Source organism: Anser brachyrhynchus (assembly GCF_964034855.1).
Source record: "Anser brachyrhynchus genome assembly, chromosome: 2".
In the NCBI taxonomy this organism is placed as follows: Eukaryota; Metazoa; Chordata; class Aves; order Anseriformes; family Anatidae; genus Anser; species Anser brachyrhynchus.
In genome coordinates this window covers 10,001-26,271 of record NC_137695.1, presented here as the reverse complement: position 1 = coordinate 26,271, position 16,271 = coordinate 10,001, and the positions used below count along the sequence as shown (strand labels likewise).

The following is a 16,271-nucleotide window of genomic DNA, read 5'->3' as shown; positions in this document are numbered from 1 at the left end:
GTCCAGGGGCAAATACTGTGTGTTTGGGGGTGGTTGGCAGGGGAAGGCGGGCAGTTGTCTGGAGTTGGTCTATCTGACTTCAGTAGCAGAGCAGGTCAGTGGACTACTGTTTTGTTTTTGAGGTGGGTGTTTCACTGGAAGACGTTTGGCTGGTGTGCCAGTGCCCGATGGCACTTTATTTCTGCAGGTGAAGAGGAGCCTCGTGTCGGAAGCAATGTCCTGGCTAGCCTTCGTGTTCCTTGATGAGGATGGAACCTGCCTCCCATCATTCCCAAGCTAAGTTGTGGGGCAAGTGCTATGTTTGCTTTCGGGTTTTGAATGCACACATAGGGCGAGGGTCTGTGCTTTTAAGTCATTACTGTGGATGGGGCCTTTTAGGATTGATCACGGTCAGACAGTGTATGGGGGTGTGAGATTCTGTCAGGTAGGGCTTGAGCATGTGCCAGGCAGGGCAGTTCCAGCTTGGTGTCTGTGTTCTGTGTTGTCTGTGCTGTGCTGTTGCTCCTGGTGCTTGGCAGGCCCTGGGGAAGCCTTCCTGAGGGTGTTGAACATTTGACCTCACTGGAATAATGCTGATGCTCAAACGGAAGCTGAGCATTTCTTGTCTTGCAGTGGGAGCCTAAAGAGATCATTTCTTCTGTGCGTGTAATTTTTTTGTATCAAATGTTTCTTGATGCGATTATCATATGTTACACGCTCCTCAGGTCTTGATATCCTCATTGCCTTTTTCCACTGGACGGATTAGATGGGCAACTTGTTAGCCACACCAAAGGTCCTAAATGCTTGTTTCATCATCGTAGGGCTGATCTGAGCACTTCTTGTCTTGCAGTCGCAGCTTAAAGCGCAGATGTATTTCAGGTCTTGTGTATCATATTCGGTTTCAGATGGCATCTGTTTCCATCCTCGCTGTTGTGGAAGTCATGTGGGCTTCATCAGGAGCTCTGTCTTGGGAGTTCATTTCCGAAGCATTTTTCTTCTGGGGTTTGCACTCCCCATCCTTCTGGTCTCTTGCCTTGAAGGCAGGCTTTTTATGCCTCCATCATCCCAGTTCTGGCAGTTGCTTCCAGTCGCATGTCGTGACATTTGAGTCTCTCCTTGGGTCTGCTGCAGAGCACCTGTTCTGACTTGCTGTAGGGCTTCCCTCTGGGAGTCCTCTTTTTTTTTGCGCCTTGTGTTCTGTGTTTTGTTCGTAATGTTTGTAGCATGCCTGTGTGTGTGTGTTTGGCCTGGAGCTGTCCTGCCTGGCAGTTAGTGATGGTAACTAACGTGGCGGTCCATCGGTGTACTAATACATTGTCCGGACTGTTTTGGCAAAGACATCCGGTCTGCCTCTGGGCACGTACTGAAGGGCAGCTGGCACAGAGTCATCTCTGTGGTGTTTGGCAAATGTGGAGGGGGAGACCTGAGCTGCTTGCGAGCAGCTGTTTGCATAGTGCTTGAGTAGTGCTAGAGGAGAGGTCTGTCATTGAATCTTGAAAGCTCGCAGATGTGGAGTGTTTTTATTTTTCTCCAGTCCTAGATAAACCTTAGGAGGAACCGGTCAAAGGAAAGAGCTCCTTTTGGAACTGTCAAGAACTCGGTAGGCAACCCAGTGACTGGCTTGATCTACTTTCTAGGTGCCGAGGCAAGTTGTCTGCTGTTTTGTTACAATAACATTGGAAATGGGGTCCCTTGTGTTGTTGAGGGATGGGTGCTAATGCTGGCAGCTGAATGATTACCTTCTATGTTTTCATTTGTTAAAGCTGAAACACAGCGTACAACCTGGGACGTCACACCCAGAGCTGCCTCTGGCAAGGTGAGCGATGAACAAATGGAGCAGTTAAAGTTGGGTTGCGGTTCTCACTGTCACTCTAAGTGACCCCTCTATTCTGTTTTAGAGGTGTTGTAGCTGGCTTAAGAGGGCAGATGGAAGCATCTGCCTCGGGGTAGGTAAGCGGGTAGAGGTAAGGCAGCAGATGAGAGTAACTGTCCTAGCTGTGCTGCGGCTTTGGATGCTGCCTTAGCCTATGCTTTTCTTCCTCTTTCACAGGTGTCTCGCACAGGCTCAAAGGAGCAAACTGCATTCTGAAGAGCTGCTTAAGTAGGGGGGCTGGTCATGAGCTGGGTTGGAGCGGAATGGCCAAGTAGCACGAGGTGACTATGAAAGGTCTCTGTCTTGCTTTGCAGGTGCCATGGCAGGCTCTCCACAGAAGTGGCTGAGGATTTGAGATGAGGCCGGAGAGTGACAAGGAGCAGCACGTGCAGGGATGGTTTCCAAGCGCTGCGGTTGCTTTCTCTTCTGTTGATCAGGTGCCACAGGCAAGGTGGGCTGTGACATCAGTCTTTAGAATTGGAGCAAAGCAGGTCACTGGAATGCCGCAGGGCATCTGAGAAGGGTGTTTTAACAGGAAAAGTTTGTCTGGCATGGCGGTGTCTGATGGCAGTGTGTTTCCACAGGTGAAGAGGTGCCTGGAGCCCCATCTCATCTAGCCTGCACGTGCCTTGAGGATAAAGCCTGCTTTCCAGCAGTGTGGAAAGCACCACCAGTCTGTGGTGCTGGCCCGGCCGAGTTGGAGCATGTGAGCAGCTGAAGAAAAAGAGCTAGTGAAAGAGAGGTATTGCAGCAGGTAGGCTGTGCCTGTGAGATGCCTGATGATCTGCCTTTTTTTTTTTTCTTTTGTGGGTGCTTCTTGAAGCCTTGGAGAGGTGAATCCCCACATTGTGGAGTGCTGAGGAAAGGCGAGAGGGTCGTCAGCCCAGTCAGTGTCCCTAAGCAAGGTCCCCCTAAGGCAAGTCCTTGAAGTGTTTCCCCTGGTTTAGCAGGTGCTGCAGCAGGCCTTCCTCAGAATCTGCTGAGGGTCTGAGGTGAGGCTGGGTGGGATAGAGGAGCAGTGTGGTGGGTGATTACTTGAGAACACAACGATCATTTTATCCCTTTGTTTTCCCAGGTGGTGTGGGTGATACTGGCTGTGCTGTTGGAGCTTGGACTCAGACAGGAACGGGTGAGCACAACCGTATGTTGCTTCAGTGGTAGTCAGTATTGCGGAGGAGGTGGGCATCAGGGCCGGTGTGCTAGTGAATGCTGGTACGCTGTTTTTGCAGATGATGATAAGCCTGGCCATGGACTCAGATGTCTCTCAGTGTCTGTGCATTTCTTGAGGTGGAGGGAATTTACCATCCAGCAATCTGAGAGCTAAGTTGAGGGGCGCCTGGTATTTGCATATGTGGTGTGGCTGATGGGAGCTGGGAGCCGGAGCAGCATGGAGCCAGCCGGCTGAATATACTTGGTGGCACTGTGAGGGTGGTTGAGGCTGGGTCACCTTCAGGCTGCTTGAGGCTGGGTCACCAGGCTAATAGAAGGAGCAGGGGGTATTTTGTAGTGTGAGTGTATGTGCCAGGCAGGACAGTTCCCATCTGTTTATTTGTCTTGTAGTGCTGCTTCTGCAGTGTGTGTTCTGTGTCATGCACTCCTCGGGTCTTTGTGTCAAATGTTTCTTGATGTGATCATCATGTTACGTGCTCCTCAGGTCTTGATATCCTCATTGCTTTTTGCACTGGACAGACTAGAAAAGCAACTTGTTAGCCGTACCAAAGGTCCTAAATGCTTGTTTTGTCATCATGGGTCTGATCCGAGCACTTCTTGTATTGCAGTCGCAGCTTAAAGCGCAGATGTGTTTCAGGTCTTGTGCATCATATTCGGTTTCAGATGGCATCTGTTTCCATCCTCACTCTTGCAGAAGTCATCTGGGTCGCATCAGGAGCTCTTGCTTGGGAATTCATTTCCTAAGAGATTTCTTCTGGGGTTTGCACTCCCCATCCTTCTGGTTTCTTGTCTTAAAGGCAGGCTTTTTATGCCTCCATCATCCCAGTTCTGGCAGTTGCTTCCAGTCGCATGTCGTGACACTTGAATCTCTCCTTGAGTCTGCTGCAGAGCACCTGTTCTGACTTGCTGTAGGGCTTCCCTCTTTGAGTCCTCTTTTTTTTTGTGCCTTGTGTTCTGTGTTTTGTTCGTAACGTTTGTAGCGTGCCTGTGTGTGTGTGTTTGGCCTGGAGCTGTCCTGCCTGGCAGTTAGTGATGGTAACTAACGTGGCGGTGTACTAATACATTGTCTGGAGTGTTTTGGCAAAGACATCCGGTCTGCCTCTGGGCACGTACTGAAGGGCAGCTGGCACAGAGTCATCTCTGTGGTGTTTGGCAAATGTGGAGGGGGAGACCTGAGCTGCTTGCGAGCAGCTGTTTGCATAGTGCTTGAATAGTGCTAGAGGAGAGGTCTGTCATTGAATCTTGAAAGCTCGCAGATATGGAGTTTTGATTTTTTGTTTGTATTTCGTTCCCCTCCCCAGTAGGAGGGGTAAACCTTAGGAGGAACTGGTCACAGGAAAGAGCTCCTTTTGGAACTGTCAAGGACTCGGTAGGCAACCCGGTGACTGGCTTGATCTACTTTCCAGGTGCTGAGGTAAGGGGGCTGCTGTTTTGAAATGATAAAATTAGCCATGGGGTCCCTTGTGTTGTTGAGGGATGGGTGCTAATGCTGGCAGCTGAATGATTATTTTCTGACTGTTTTCATTTGTTAAAGCTGAAACACAGCGTACGACCTGGGACTTCACGACCAGAGCTGGTTTTGGCAAGGTGAGCGATGAACAGATGTAGCAGTTATTTTAGGGGTGCGGTTGTCACTGCAGTTACTTAACTACACAAAATACAGTTAAAGTCCTGTTTATATTCCAGAGGTGTTGTAGCTGGCTTAAGAGAGCAGATGGAAGCATCTGCCTCGAGGGCAGGTGAGGGGGCAGAGTAAGGGAGCAGATGAGAGTACCTGTCCTAGCTGTGCTGCGGCTTTGGATGCTGCCGCGGCCTATGCTTTTCTTTTTCTTTCGCAGGTGCCTCGCACAGACTCAGAGGGGCCAAGCTGCACTCTGAAGAGCAGCACGAGAAGGGCAGGCTGGTCGTGAGTGGGGTTGGAGCAGAATGGCCAAGTTGCGCAAGGTGACTGCGAAGGGTATCCATCTTGCTTTGCAGGTGTCATGGCAGGCTCTACACAGAAGTGGCTGAGGATTTCAGAAGAGGTTACAGAGCATCAAGGAGCGGCACGTGCAGTGACGGTTTCCAAACGGTATGGTTGCTTTCTCTTCTGTTGGTCAGGTGCCACAGGCAAGGTGGGCTGTGACACTAGTCTTTAGAATCGGAGCAAAGCAGGTCACTTGAATGCCGCAGGGCATCTGAGAAGGGTGTTTTAACAGAAAAAGCTTGTCTGGCATGGCAGTGCCTGATGGCAGTGTGTTTCCACAGGTGAAGAGCTGCCTGAAGCCCCATCCTGTCTAGCCTGCGCACACCTCGCTGAGAATGAAAGCTGCTTTCCAGTAATTCAGAAAGCCAAGTTATGTCTCGGCCTCGAGCATCTGGGGCGTGTGCCTGTGCTTTTGGGCCTGTCTGTAGCATTTGGCACCTGCATTAGTACTTTCTTGGCGTATGTTTAGGCTTTTGGGGCCTGTGTCTTGGGGGGGTGTGGAGCTGCTTGTACACCTTTGGGGCTTGCATATGGGGGGGGGGGTGGGAGTTGCTTGAACACCTTTGGGGACTGTGTTTTGGGGGGGGGGTGTCAGGGCCTGCATCTGGGGGGGTTGGAAGCTGCTCCTACAGTGTAGGGATCTGTATCTGTGGGGGTTGGGAGTTGCTTGTACACAGTATGGGCTTGCATTTGGGGGTGGGTGTTGGGAGCTGCTTGTACAATGCAGGGATCTGCATCTGGGGGGGGGGTTGGGAGCTGCTTGTCCACCTTTGGGACTTGCATCTGGGGGGGGTTGGGAGCTGCTTGTCCATCTTTGGGACTTGTATCTGGGGGGGGGAGTTGGGAGCTGCTTGTACACTGCAGGGTCCTGCCTTGGGCATGGTTTGTAGCTGCTTGTACAGCTTTGGGGTCTGCAGCTGGGAGGGGTTTTGAGTTGCTTGTACACGCTAGGGGCTTCCCTCTATGGGGCTTTGGGGCCTGCCTCTGGGGGGGGGGTTGTTGTGAGCTGCTTGCACACCCGTGGGGCCTGCCTCTGCGGGGGCTTGGTGCCTGCGTCTGGGGAGCGGGGGGGGTTCAGAGCTGGTTGTAGTGTAGGAGCCTGCGTTGGGGGGTGGTTGGGAGCTGCTCGTACACTGGAAGCCTGGGTTGGGGGGGGGAGGTTTGGAGCTGCTTGTGCACCTTTGGGGCTTGCCTCTGGGGGGGGGGTTGGGAGCTGCTTGTACACCTTTGGTACTTGCCTCTGGGGGGGGGTTGGGAGCTGCTTGTACACCTTTGGGGCCTGCCTTGGGGGGCGGGGTTGGGGCATGTGCCTCGGGGGTGGGGTTGGGAGCTGCTTCTACGCTGTAGGGGTCTGGGTCTTGGGGGGTTGGGGCTGTTTTTACACCTTTGGGGCATGCCTCTGGGGAGGGTTGTGAGTTGCTTGTACACGCTAGGGGCTTCCCTCTATGGGGCTTTGGGGCCTGCCTCGGGGGGGGAGGGGTTGGAAGCTGCTTGCACACCCTTGGGGTCTGCCTCTGCGGGGGCTTGGTGCCTGCGTCTGGTGAGTGTGGGGGGCGGGGTTCAGAGCTGGTTGTAGTGTAGGAGCCTGCGTTGGGGGGGGGGGGGCGGAGTTGGGAGCTGCTCGTACACTGGACGCCTGGGTTGGGGGGGGAGGTTTGGAGCTGCTTGTGCACCTTTGGGACTTGCATCTGGGGGGGGTTGGGAGCTGCTTGCACACTGTTAGGGCCTGCCTTGGGGGGGGGGTTGGGGCATGCCCCTTGGGGGTGGGGTTGGGAGCTGCTTTTATGCTGTAGGGGTCTGGGTCTTGGGGGGTTGGGGCTGTTTTTACAGCTTTGGGGCCTGCCTCTTGGGGGGGGGGGGGGGCTTGGGAGCTGCTTGCACACCCTTGGGGCCTGCCTCTGCGGGGGCTTGGTGCCTGCGTCTGGGGAGTGGGGGGGGTTCAGAGCTGGTTGTACAGTATAGGAGCCTGCGTTGGGGGGGAGGGTTGGGAGCTGCTCGTACACTGGACGCCTGGGATGGGGGGGGGAGGTTTGGAGCTGCCTTGTGCACCTTTGGGGCTTGTATGTGGGGGGGGGTCGGGTGCTGGTTGTACACCTTTGGGGCCTGCCTCTGGGGAGGGAGGGTGGGGAGGGAGTTGCTTGTACACCTTTGGGGCCTGTGTCTGGGGGGGCTTGGGGCCTGCGTCTTGGTGGGGGGGGGGTTGGAGCTGGTTGTACACCTTTCGGGCTTGCATCTGGAGGGGGTTGGGGCCTGCCTCTGGGAGGGAGGTGGTTGTGAGCTGCTTGTATACTGTAGGGGCCTGCTTGTACACCTTTGGGGCCTGGGTCTGGGGGGGTGGGAGCTGCTTGCACACTGTTAGGGCCTGCCTTGCGGGGGGGGGGGGGGGTTGGGGCATGTGCCTTGGGGGTGGGGTTGGGAGCTGCTTCTATGCTGTAGGGGTCTGGGTCTTGGGGGGTTGGGGCTGTTTGTACACCTTTGGGGCGTGCCTCTGGGGAGGGTGTCTGGTGTTTGGGGGCTTTTCTGTAGCGTTTGGGGCTTGCATTTTGGCTTTGGGATGTGTCTTGAGCTTCTGGGGCCTAGCTGTAGTGCTTGGGGCCTGCGTCTGGGGCTTTTCTGTAGCATTTTGGTCGCGTGTTTGTGATTTGGGGTCTGTATCCAGGGTTTTGCCTTTTATTGTAGTTTTCAGCTTTGTGTCAGTTTCTTTGTGAGTTGCCTGGGGTTGGGGCAGTTTGGGGTTTGGATCATTAGTCAGTGTCATTAGCGTCGGGGGGTTGATATGAAGGGTTAGGGTTGTGGTTAGAGTTGTTAGGGTTAAAGGGAATAAGGATTTTAGGGTAAGGGGATCAAGGTTGTGGGAATAAAAATGTTTTTGCACAGAGTTACATCGTTTAGAGGGAAGGAAGGTAGTATTGAGATATGCTTGCAGTGATAAGAAAGCTTACCAGACGACCTTGTGAAATGCAGACAACCAGAATCCTTAGAGCAATTGGTTGGAAATCACGGTGTAAGAAACATTACCACCTCAAAGAGGAAAACAGTCAAGGAAAAAAGAAAATTGACTTGTAACAGGCCAGCAGCTGTGTATTTTCAGTGAAGCACCGGATAGATTGTGAACCTGGATTACCCAGTCAATGGGGAAACTGAAGCGAAGAATCTCAGAGCTGGTGAGGAGCTGAAGTAAAGGAGCTGGGAAGAGAGAGGTATTGCAGCAGGTACGCTGTGGCTGTGAGGTGCCTCAGGGTGTGCTTTTCTCTTGTCTCTGCAGGGGTTTCGTGCAGTCTTGGACAGGGAAATCCCCGTGTCACGGAGCAGTGAGGGAAGGTGAGAATTTTATCAGCCTGGTGATCCCTGATCTGATGCAAAGGGAAGACATTCAGGTGTTTCCCTCTGAGGGTCTGAGGTGAGGCTGTTTGGGACAGAGGAGCAATGTGGCAGGTGGTGGCTTGCAAGCACAGTGGTCATTTTGTCCTTCTGTGTTCCCAGGTGGCATGGGTGATGGTGGCCGTTCCTTTGAAGCTTGGATCTAACTTGCAGGTACAGAGGCAAGTGGACTGCTGTTTTGAAACGAAACCATTAAATATGGGGTCACTTCTGTTGTTGAGGGATGGGTGCTAATGCTGTCAGCTGAATGTTTGTCTTCTGACTGTGTTTTCGTTTGTTCAGGCTGAAACGCAGTGTGCAGTACAGGACGTCACGACCCGAGCTGCCTCTGGAGTGACTCTGGTGAGTGATGAACAGAGGTAGGTGTTATTTTTGGGGTGCGGTTGTCGCTGCAGTTTTTTTAACTACATCCAATAGAGTAAAATTCCAGTTTCTCTTTTGGAGGTGCTCTAGGTGGCTTCAGAGAACGGGTGGAAGCATCTGCCACGTGGGGTAGGTAAGCGGCTGAGGTAAAGGAGGGGATGAGAGTAACTGTCCTGAGGGTGCAGTGGCTTTTATTGCTGTGGTTGCTTTCTGTTCTGCTTATCAGGTGCCACAGGCAAGGTGGGCTGTGATAGTCTTTAGAATAGGAGCAAAGCAGGTCACTGCAATGCTGTTTGGTTCCTGAGACAGGAGTTGTAGAGGAGAAAAGCTTTCAATATTCAAAGCTGAAGCCAAAACATGGGGATTGTTGCTTCTAGAAACAACCCAGTTCTCTTGTCTGCACCCTGCATGCTGTTGAGCTAAGCCATATAAATAGATACATAAACCACAGGTGTTGCTTCTCCTCTTTCTACTTTGTGCTTTGCCCCTCCCCTTTCCCAGGTGATTGGCTTTGGGTCCCAGGCAGGGCCTAGTGGTAATTGAGTCACAGGCATCCCATCAGAGAGCTCATTCTGCCTGGGCTGCACTTTGGGGTAAGTGCTTTGTTTTTACTTCAGTCAGTTGCAGGGGTCTTTAGGTGGGTCAGAGTCTACAGACTGATGCGTTTCAACGTAGAGACCGGTACGCCCATCTTTGTGAGGTAACAACTAGTAGGACCTGTTAGAGTAAACCAATCTAATAATAGGTGCCTGTATTGCATGCAGCTCTTCTTCAGGTGAGTAATTGTTATAGCGTGTTTACGGATAGGATGGCAGTGTTACTTTGTGTGTTTGCTTTGTGGTTCTGGGTCCGTTATGATTTCTGCAGAATTAAGGCAAATATTATCAAAGTTACAACCTTGGTGGCAAAGTGATGGAGCAGGGTTTAGGAGATAAGTATCATCGAAGCTCCCTGTGTAAGCATGCATCTGAAAAGAGCAGCAGTAGGCGTGTAAGGGGTGGTCTTTTTCAGGGTTAGGGACAGTTTGTTTTATTTTTGGAGCTTTTGCCTGTGGTTTGTGTGGCTGTAGAGTGTTTAGACGTTGCAGCCTTCTAGTTTTTAAGTGCTTGGAATTCACGTAATAGAGGTGTGCTTAGGAGGTGTTGCTGGCTAACTTGTTTTTGGGAAATGGTAGGGTACGGTTCCTTTTTTTTGAGTTATCTTCTAATCTCTAGGTATATCAAGTCATTTGCATAACTGTCCAGAGGCTTCACAAGGAGCTTCAGTACGCATCAGAAGGGGCTTGACCGCATAAGTGCAGTATTACGGAGAGACTGAGCAGGGGTCACCGTTCTCATCTGTAAAGGAGAAGTCTGTGATTACCCCTGTTGGGGCTGCTGTGCATTCATGGCCTTTTGGTATTTGTGGACCTGAGGGTGTGGTTTTTTTTTTTCTGGCTCTCGTCTCTGCGTTTGAGTCCTCTGCAAGGAGCTGTACTGTTTACGTGTCCATCACGGATATGACCTTCTCTTTTTGTTTCTTGTAGCCCAGGGCATGGGCACGGACACTTGAATGAGGCACGAGGGTGATGCATCTCCTTGGGATGTTAGGTGAGCGAAGCGGTGGTACTGGGTTGGGGAACGTGGGTCTGGGGCTTCTTGGCTGTTGGGGTAGGGGAGGAAAGAAGAGGAGTGGGTATAGACTGTTTTGTGGATTGTCATTTTTGTTTGTTCTTTCTCCTTGGTCTAAGCTATGTGACCTTGGCTCAGCACAGTAAATGGAAGCGCTAAGCCTGGATCGGGAAGGTGAGTGGAGAAAAGTTGGGAAAAGGGCATTGTTTTTGGTTTGGTAGTCTATTGGTCCCACCTCTGGGTGACTCCTCTTTTCCGGGGACGAAGAAGATAGTGGGAACATCCTAGTTGGCCTCTGTGGTCCACCTTGAGGATGGATTGTGACCCTGAGAATTAAGTCCAGGGGCAAATACTGTGTGTTTGGGGGTGGTTGGCAGGGGAAGGCGGGCAGTTGTCTGGAGTTGGTCTATCTGACTTCAGTAGCAGAGCAGGTCAGTGGACTACTGTTTTGTTTTTGAGGTGGGTGTTTCACTGGAAGACGTTTGGCTGGTGTGCCAGTGCCGATGGCACTTTATTTCTGCAGGTGAAGAGGAGCCTCGTGCCGGAAGCAATGTCCTGGCTAGCCTTTGTGTTCCTTGATGAGGATGGAACCTGCCTCCCGTCATTCCTAAGCTAAGTTGCGGGGGCAAGTGCTATGTTTGCTTTCGGGTTTTGAATGCACACATAGGGCGAGGGTCTGTGCTTTTAAGTCATTGCTGTGGATGGGGCCTTTTAGGATTGATCACAGTCAGACAGTGTATGGGGGCGTGGGATTCTGTCAGGTAGTGCTTGAGCATGTCCCAGGCAGGGCAGTTCCAGCTTGGTGTCTGTGTTCTGTGTTGTCTGTGCTGTTGCTCCTGGTGCTTGGCAGGCCCTGGGGAAGCCGTCCTGAGGGTGTTGAACACTTGACCTCACTGGAATAATGCTGATGCTCAAACAGAAGCTGAGCATTTCTTGTCTTGCAGTGGGAGCCTAAAGAGATCATTTCTTCTGTGCGTGTAATTTTTTTGTATCAAATGTTTCTTGATGTGATCATCATATGTTACTCGCTCCTCAGGTCTTGATATCCTCATTGCCTTTTTCCACTGGACGGATTAGATGGGCAACTTGTTAGCCACACCAAAGGTCCTAAATGCTTGTTTCATCATTGTAGGGCTGATCTGAGCACGTCTTGTCTTGCAGTCACAGCCTGAAGCGCAGATGTGTTTCAGGTCTTGTGCATCATATTCGGTTTCAGATGGCATCTGCTTCCATCCTCGCTCTTGCAGAAGTCATGTGGGCTTCATCAGGAGCTCTGTCTTGGGAATTCATTTCCTAAGAGATTTCTTCTGGGGTTTGCACTCCCCATCCTTCTGGTCTCTTGCCTTGAAGGCAGGCTTTTTATGCCTCCATCATCCCAGTTCTGGCAGTTGCTTCCAGTCGCATGTCGTGACATTTGAGTCTCTCCTTGGGTCTGCTGCAGAGCACCTGTTCTGACTTGCTGTAGGGCTTCCCTCTGGGAGTCCTCTTTTTTTTTGCGCCTTGTGTTCTGTGTTTTGTTCGTAATGTTTGTAGCATGCCTGTGTGTGTGTGTTTGGCCTGGAGCTGTCCTGCCTGGCAGTTAGTGATGGTAACTAACGTGGCGGTCCATCGGTGTACTAATACATTGTCCGGAGTGTTTTGGCAAAGACATCCGGTCTGCCTCTGGGCACGTACTGAAGGGCAGCTGGCACAGAGTCATCTCTGTGGTGTTTGGCAAATGTGGAGGGGGAGACCTGAGCTGCTTGCGAGCAGCTGTTTGCGTAGTGCTTGAATAGTGCTAGAGGAGAGGTCTGTCATTGAATCTTGAAAGCTCGCAGATGTGGGGTTTTGATTTTTTGTTTGTATTTCGTTCCCCTCCCCAGTAGAGGGGTAAACCTTAGGAGGAACTGGTCACAGGAAAGAGCTCCTTTTGGAACTGTCAAGGACTCGGTAGGCAACCCGGTGACTGGCTTGATCTACTTTCCAGGTGCTGAGGTAAGGGGGCTGCTGTATTGAAATGATAAAATTAGCCATGGGGGTCCCTTGTGTTGTTGAGGGATGGGTGCTAATGCTGGCAGCTGAATGATTATCTTCTGACTGTTTTCATTTGTTAAAGCTGAAACACAGCGTAGAACCTGGGACTTCACGACCAGAGCTGGTTTTGGCAAGGTGAGCGATGAACAGATGTAGCAGTTATTTTAGGGGTGCGGTTGTCACTGCAGTTACTTAACTACACAAAATACAGTTAAAGTCCTGTTTATATTCCAGAGGTGTTGTAGCTGGCTTAAGAGAGCAGATGGAAGCATCTGCCTCGAGGGCAGGTGAGGGGGCAGAGTAAGGGAGCAGGTGAGAGTACCTGTCCTAGCTGTGCTGCGGCTTTGGATGCTGCCGCGGCCTATGCTTTTCTTTTTTTTTCGCAGGTGCCTTGCACAGACTCAGAGGGGCCAAGCTGCACTCTGAAGAGCAGCACGAGAAGGGCAGGCTGGTCGTGAGTGGGGTTGGAGCAGAATGGCCAAGTTGCGCAAGGTGACTGCGAAGGGTATCCATCTTGCTTTGCAGGTGTCATGGCAGGCTCTACACAGAAGTGGCTGAGGATTTCAGAAGAGGTTACAGAGCATCAAGGAGCGGCACGTGCAGTGACGGTTTCCAAACGGTATGGTTGCTTTCTCTTCTGTTGGTCAGGTGCCACAGGCAAGGTGGGCTGTGACACTAGTCTTTAGAATCGGAGCAAAGCAGGTCACTGGAATGCCGCGGGGCATCTGAGAAGGGTGTTTTAACAGAAAAAGCTTGTCTGGCATGGCAGTGCCTGATGGCAGTGTGTTTCCACAGGTGAAGAGGTGCCTGAAGCCCCATCCTGTCTAGCCTGCGCACACCTCGCTGAGAAGGAAAGCCGCTTTCCAGTAATTCAGAAAGCCAAGTTACGTCTCGGCCTCGAGCATCTGGGGCGTGTGCCTGTGCTTTTGGGCCTGTCTGTAGCATTTGGCACCTGCATTAGTACTTGCTTGGCATATGTTTAGGCTTTTGGGGCCTGTGTCTTGGGGGGGGTGTGGAGCTGCTTGTACACCTTTGGGGACTGTGTTTTGGGGGTGGGGTCAGGGCCTGCATCTGGGGGGGTTGGAAGCTGCTCCTACAATGTAGGGATCTGTATCTGTGGGGGTTGGGAGCTGCTTGTACAATGTAGGGATCTACATCTGAAGTGGGTTGGGAGCTGCTTGTACATCTTTGGGACTTGCATCTGGAGGGGGTTGGGAGCTGCTTGTCCACCTTTGGGACTTGTATCTGGGGGGGGGGGGGTGAGAGCTGCTTGTACACTGCAGGGTCCTGCCTTGGGCATGGTTTGTAGCTGCTTGTACAGCTTTGGGGTCTGCAGCTGGGGGGTGGTTGAGAGGTGCTTGTCCACTGTAGGTGCCTACGTTTGGGGAGTTGGGAGCTGCTTCTACGCTTTTGGGGCCTGCAGTTGGGAGGGGTTGTGAGTTGCTTGTACACGCTAGGGGCTTCCCTGTATGCGGCTTTGGGGCTTGCCTCGGGGGGGGGTGGTTGGGAGCTGCTTGCACACCCTTGGGGCCTTCTCTGCAGGGTCTTGGTGCCTGTGTCTGGGGAGTGGGGGGGGTTCAGAGCTGGTTGTACAGTATAGGAGCCTGCGTTGGGGAGGGGTTGAGAGCTGCTCGTACACTGGACTCCTGGGTTGGGGGGGAGGTTTGGAGCTGCCTTGTGCACCTTTGGGGCTTGCATCTGGGGGGGGGTCGGGTGCTGGTTGTACACCTTTGGGGCCTGCCTCTGGGGAGGGAGCGTGGGGAGGGAGTTGCTTGTACACCTTTGGGGCTTGCCTTGGGGGGGGTTGGGGCATGTGCCTTGGGGGATGGGGTTGGGAGCTGCTTCTATGCTGTAGGGGTCTGGGTCTTGGGGGTTTGGGGCTGTTTGTACACCTTTGGGGTGTGCCTCTGGGGAGGGCGGGGAGTTGCTTGTACACCTTCGGGGCCTGCGTCTGGGGGTGGGTCGTGGCCCGCTTGTAGACTTCTGCAGCCTGCGTCTGGTGTTTGGGGGCTTTTCTGTAGCGTTTGGGGCTTGCATTTTGGCTTTGGGATGTGTCTTGAGCTTCTGGGGCCTAGCTGTAGTGCTTGGGGCCTGCGTCTGGGGCTTTTCTGTAGCATTTTGGTCGCGTGTTTGTGATTTGGGGTCTGTATCCAGGGTTTTGCCTTTTTTTGTAGTTTTCAGCTTTGTGTCAGTTTCTTTGTGGGTTGCCTGGGGTTGGGGCAGTTTGGGGTTTGGATCATTAGTCAGTGTCATTAGCGTCGGGGGGTTGATATGAAGGGTTAGGGTTGTGGTTAGAGTTGTTAGGGTTAAAGGGAATAAGGATTTTAGGGTAAGGGGATCAAGGTTGTGGGAATAAAAATGTTTTTGCACAGAGTTACATTGTTTAGAGGGAAGGAAGGTAGTATTGAGATATGCTTGCAGTGATAAGAAAGCTTACCAGACGACCTTGTGAAATGCAGACAACCAGAATCCTTAGAGCAATTGGTTGGAAATCACGGTGTAAGAAACATTACCACCTCAAAGAGGAAAACAGTCAAGGAAAAAAGAAAATTGACTTGTAACAGGCCAGCAGCTGTGTATTTTCAGTGAAGCACCGGGTAGATCGTGAACTTGGATTACCCAGTCAATGGGGAAACTGGGGAGGGTCCTGGTCACCGAGAGGAAAAAAAAATTTATATAAACTGTGTTATGGAACTAGTAGGTAGTTTGTGGGACGCCTGCCATTGCAATCGTGAATAAAAATGCTACTTCACTGAGATTCTTGCCTGAGCCTATGTTATTGGTTACAGAGTGTTTCTAACAAGGTGTTAGGGTTTTAAGGTTTCAGGGCTAAGGCACTAGGGTTGGGTTTCAGGGTTAGGGTTTTCAGGGTTTAGGGTTAGGATTTTAAGGTTGTTAGGGCTGGAGGTATAAGGGTTAGGGTTTGGGGGTTAGTGTGTTAAGGTTTTAAAGTATTTTGTGGTTTTAGTGTTGATAGGGTTTTTAGGGTTAGGGTCTTAGGGTTTTAGTTATGGTCAGGTATTTAGGGTTAGGGTTTTAAGGTCTTAATGTTTTTTTTAAGGTTAGGGTCTCCAGGTATAGGGCTTTGAGAATCTTTACTTTTTTGGGTTAGGGTTTAGAGGGTCTTAATTTTTAGGGTTAGGGCTTTTAGGTGTAGGTCTAGTGTGGTAAATTTTATCGGGTTAGGACTGTAAGGGTTTTTAGGGTTAGGGTTTCTAGGGTTTTTTGGGGTAGGGGTTAGGGTTAGATCCGTGGGAGCCGTAGTGTTAGGGGTCAGGGTTCTTAGGGGTTAGGCCCAATATTAGGGTGGAAGGCCAAACTAAGAGGGTGGGAGCCCCCCAAAATTGAAGGGTTGAAGCCCCAAGTTAGGGGAAGGAACGTCAAAATTGTGGGGTCCCCCAAAATTGCGCGGAAGAACTTTTAATATTAGGGGGGAACCCAAAAGAGGAGGGTGGGGGACTCTAAAATCGGTTGTGTCCCCCCCAAAATCGGTTGTGTCCCCCCCAGTTAGGGGAGGAACCCCCAGAATTGGGTGGGCAAACCCCCAAATTGGGGGGAAGAAGACTTAAATGGAAGTGTGAAATTCCAGAATTGGATGTGGACCCTCCAGAGCAGTCTTCAGGGGTTTAGTGTGGTAAATTTTATTGGGTTAGGGCTGTAAGGGTTTTTAGGGTTAGGGTTTCTAGGGTTTGTTGGGGTAGGGGTTAGGGTTAGATCCGTGGTTGCCGTAGGGTTAGGGGTCAAGGTTCTTAGGGGTTAGGCCTAATATTAGGGAGGAAGGCCAAAATAAGAGGGGGGGAGCTCCCCCCAAAATTGAAGGGTTGAAGCCCCAAGTTAGGGGAAGGAACGTCAAAATTGTGGGGTCCCCCAAAATTGGGCGGAAGAACTCTTGATATTAGGGAGGAACCCAAAAAAG

At 51.7% G+C, this 16,271-nt stretch overlaps 1 protein-coding gene across 1 annotated transcript; it reads left to right on the top strand.

Annotated features, from left to right (window-relative positions):
• The first annotated feature begins 2,931 nt into the window (after positions 1-2,931).
• Positions 2,932-14,037, top strand: LOC308190255 (uncharacterized protein). The gene is made up of 11 exons (XM_080581330.1): positions 2,932-2,981; positions 4,324-4,436; positions 4,557-4,609; positions 4,709-4,761; positions 4,861-4,966; positions 12,205-12,316; positions 12,438-12,490; positions 12,590-12,642; positions 12,742-12,798; positions 12,881-12,974; positions 13,151-14,037. The coding sequence occupies exons 4-11, from the start codon at positions 4,737-4,739 to the stop codon at positions 13,152-13,154; spliced, it is 504 nt and encodes a 167-aa protein (XP_080437456.1). The 5' UTR covers positions 2,932-2,981; positions 4,324-4,436; positions 4,557-4,609; positions 4,709-4,736; the 3' UTR covers positions 13,155-14,037.
• Positions 14,038-16,271: the final 2,234 nt, after the last annotated feature.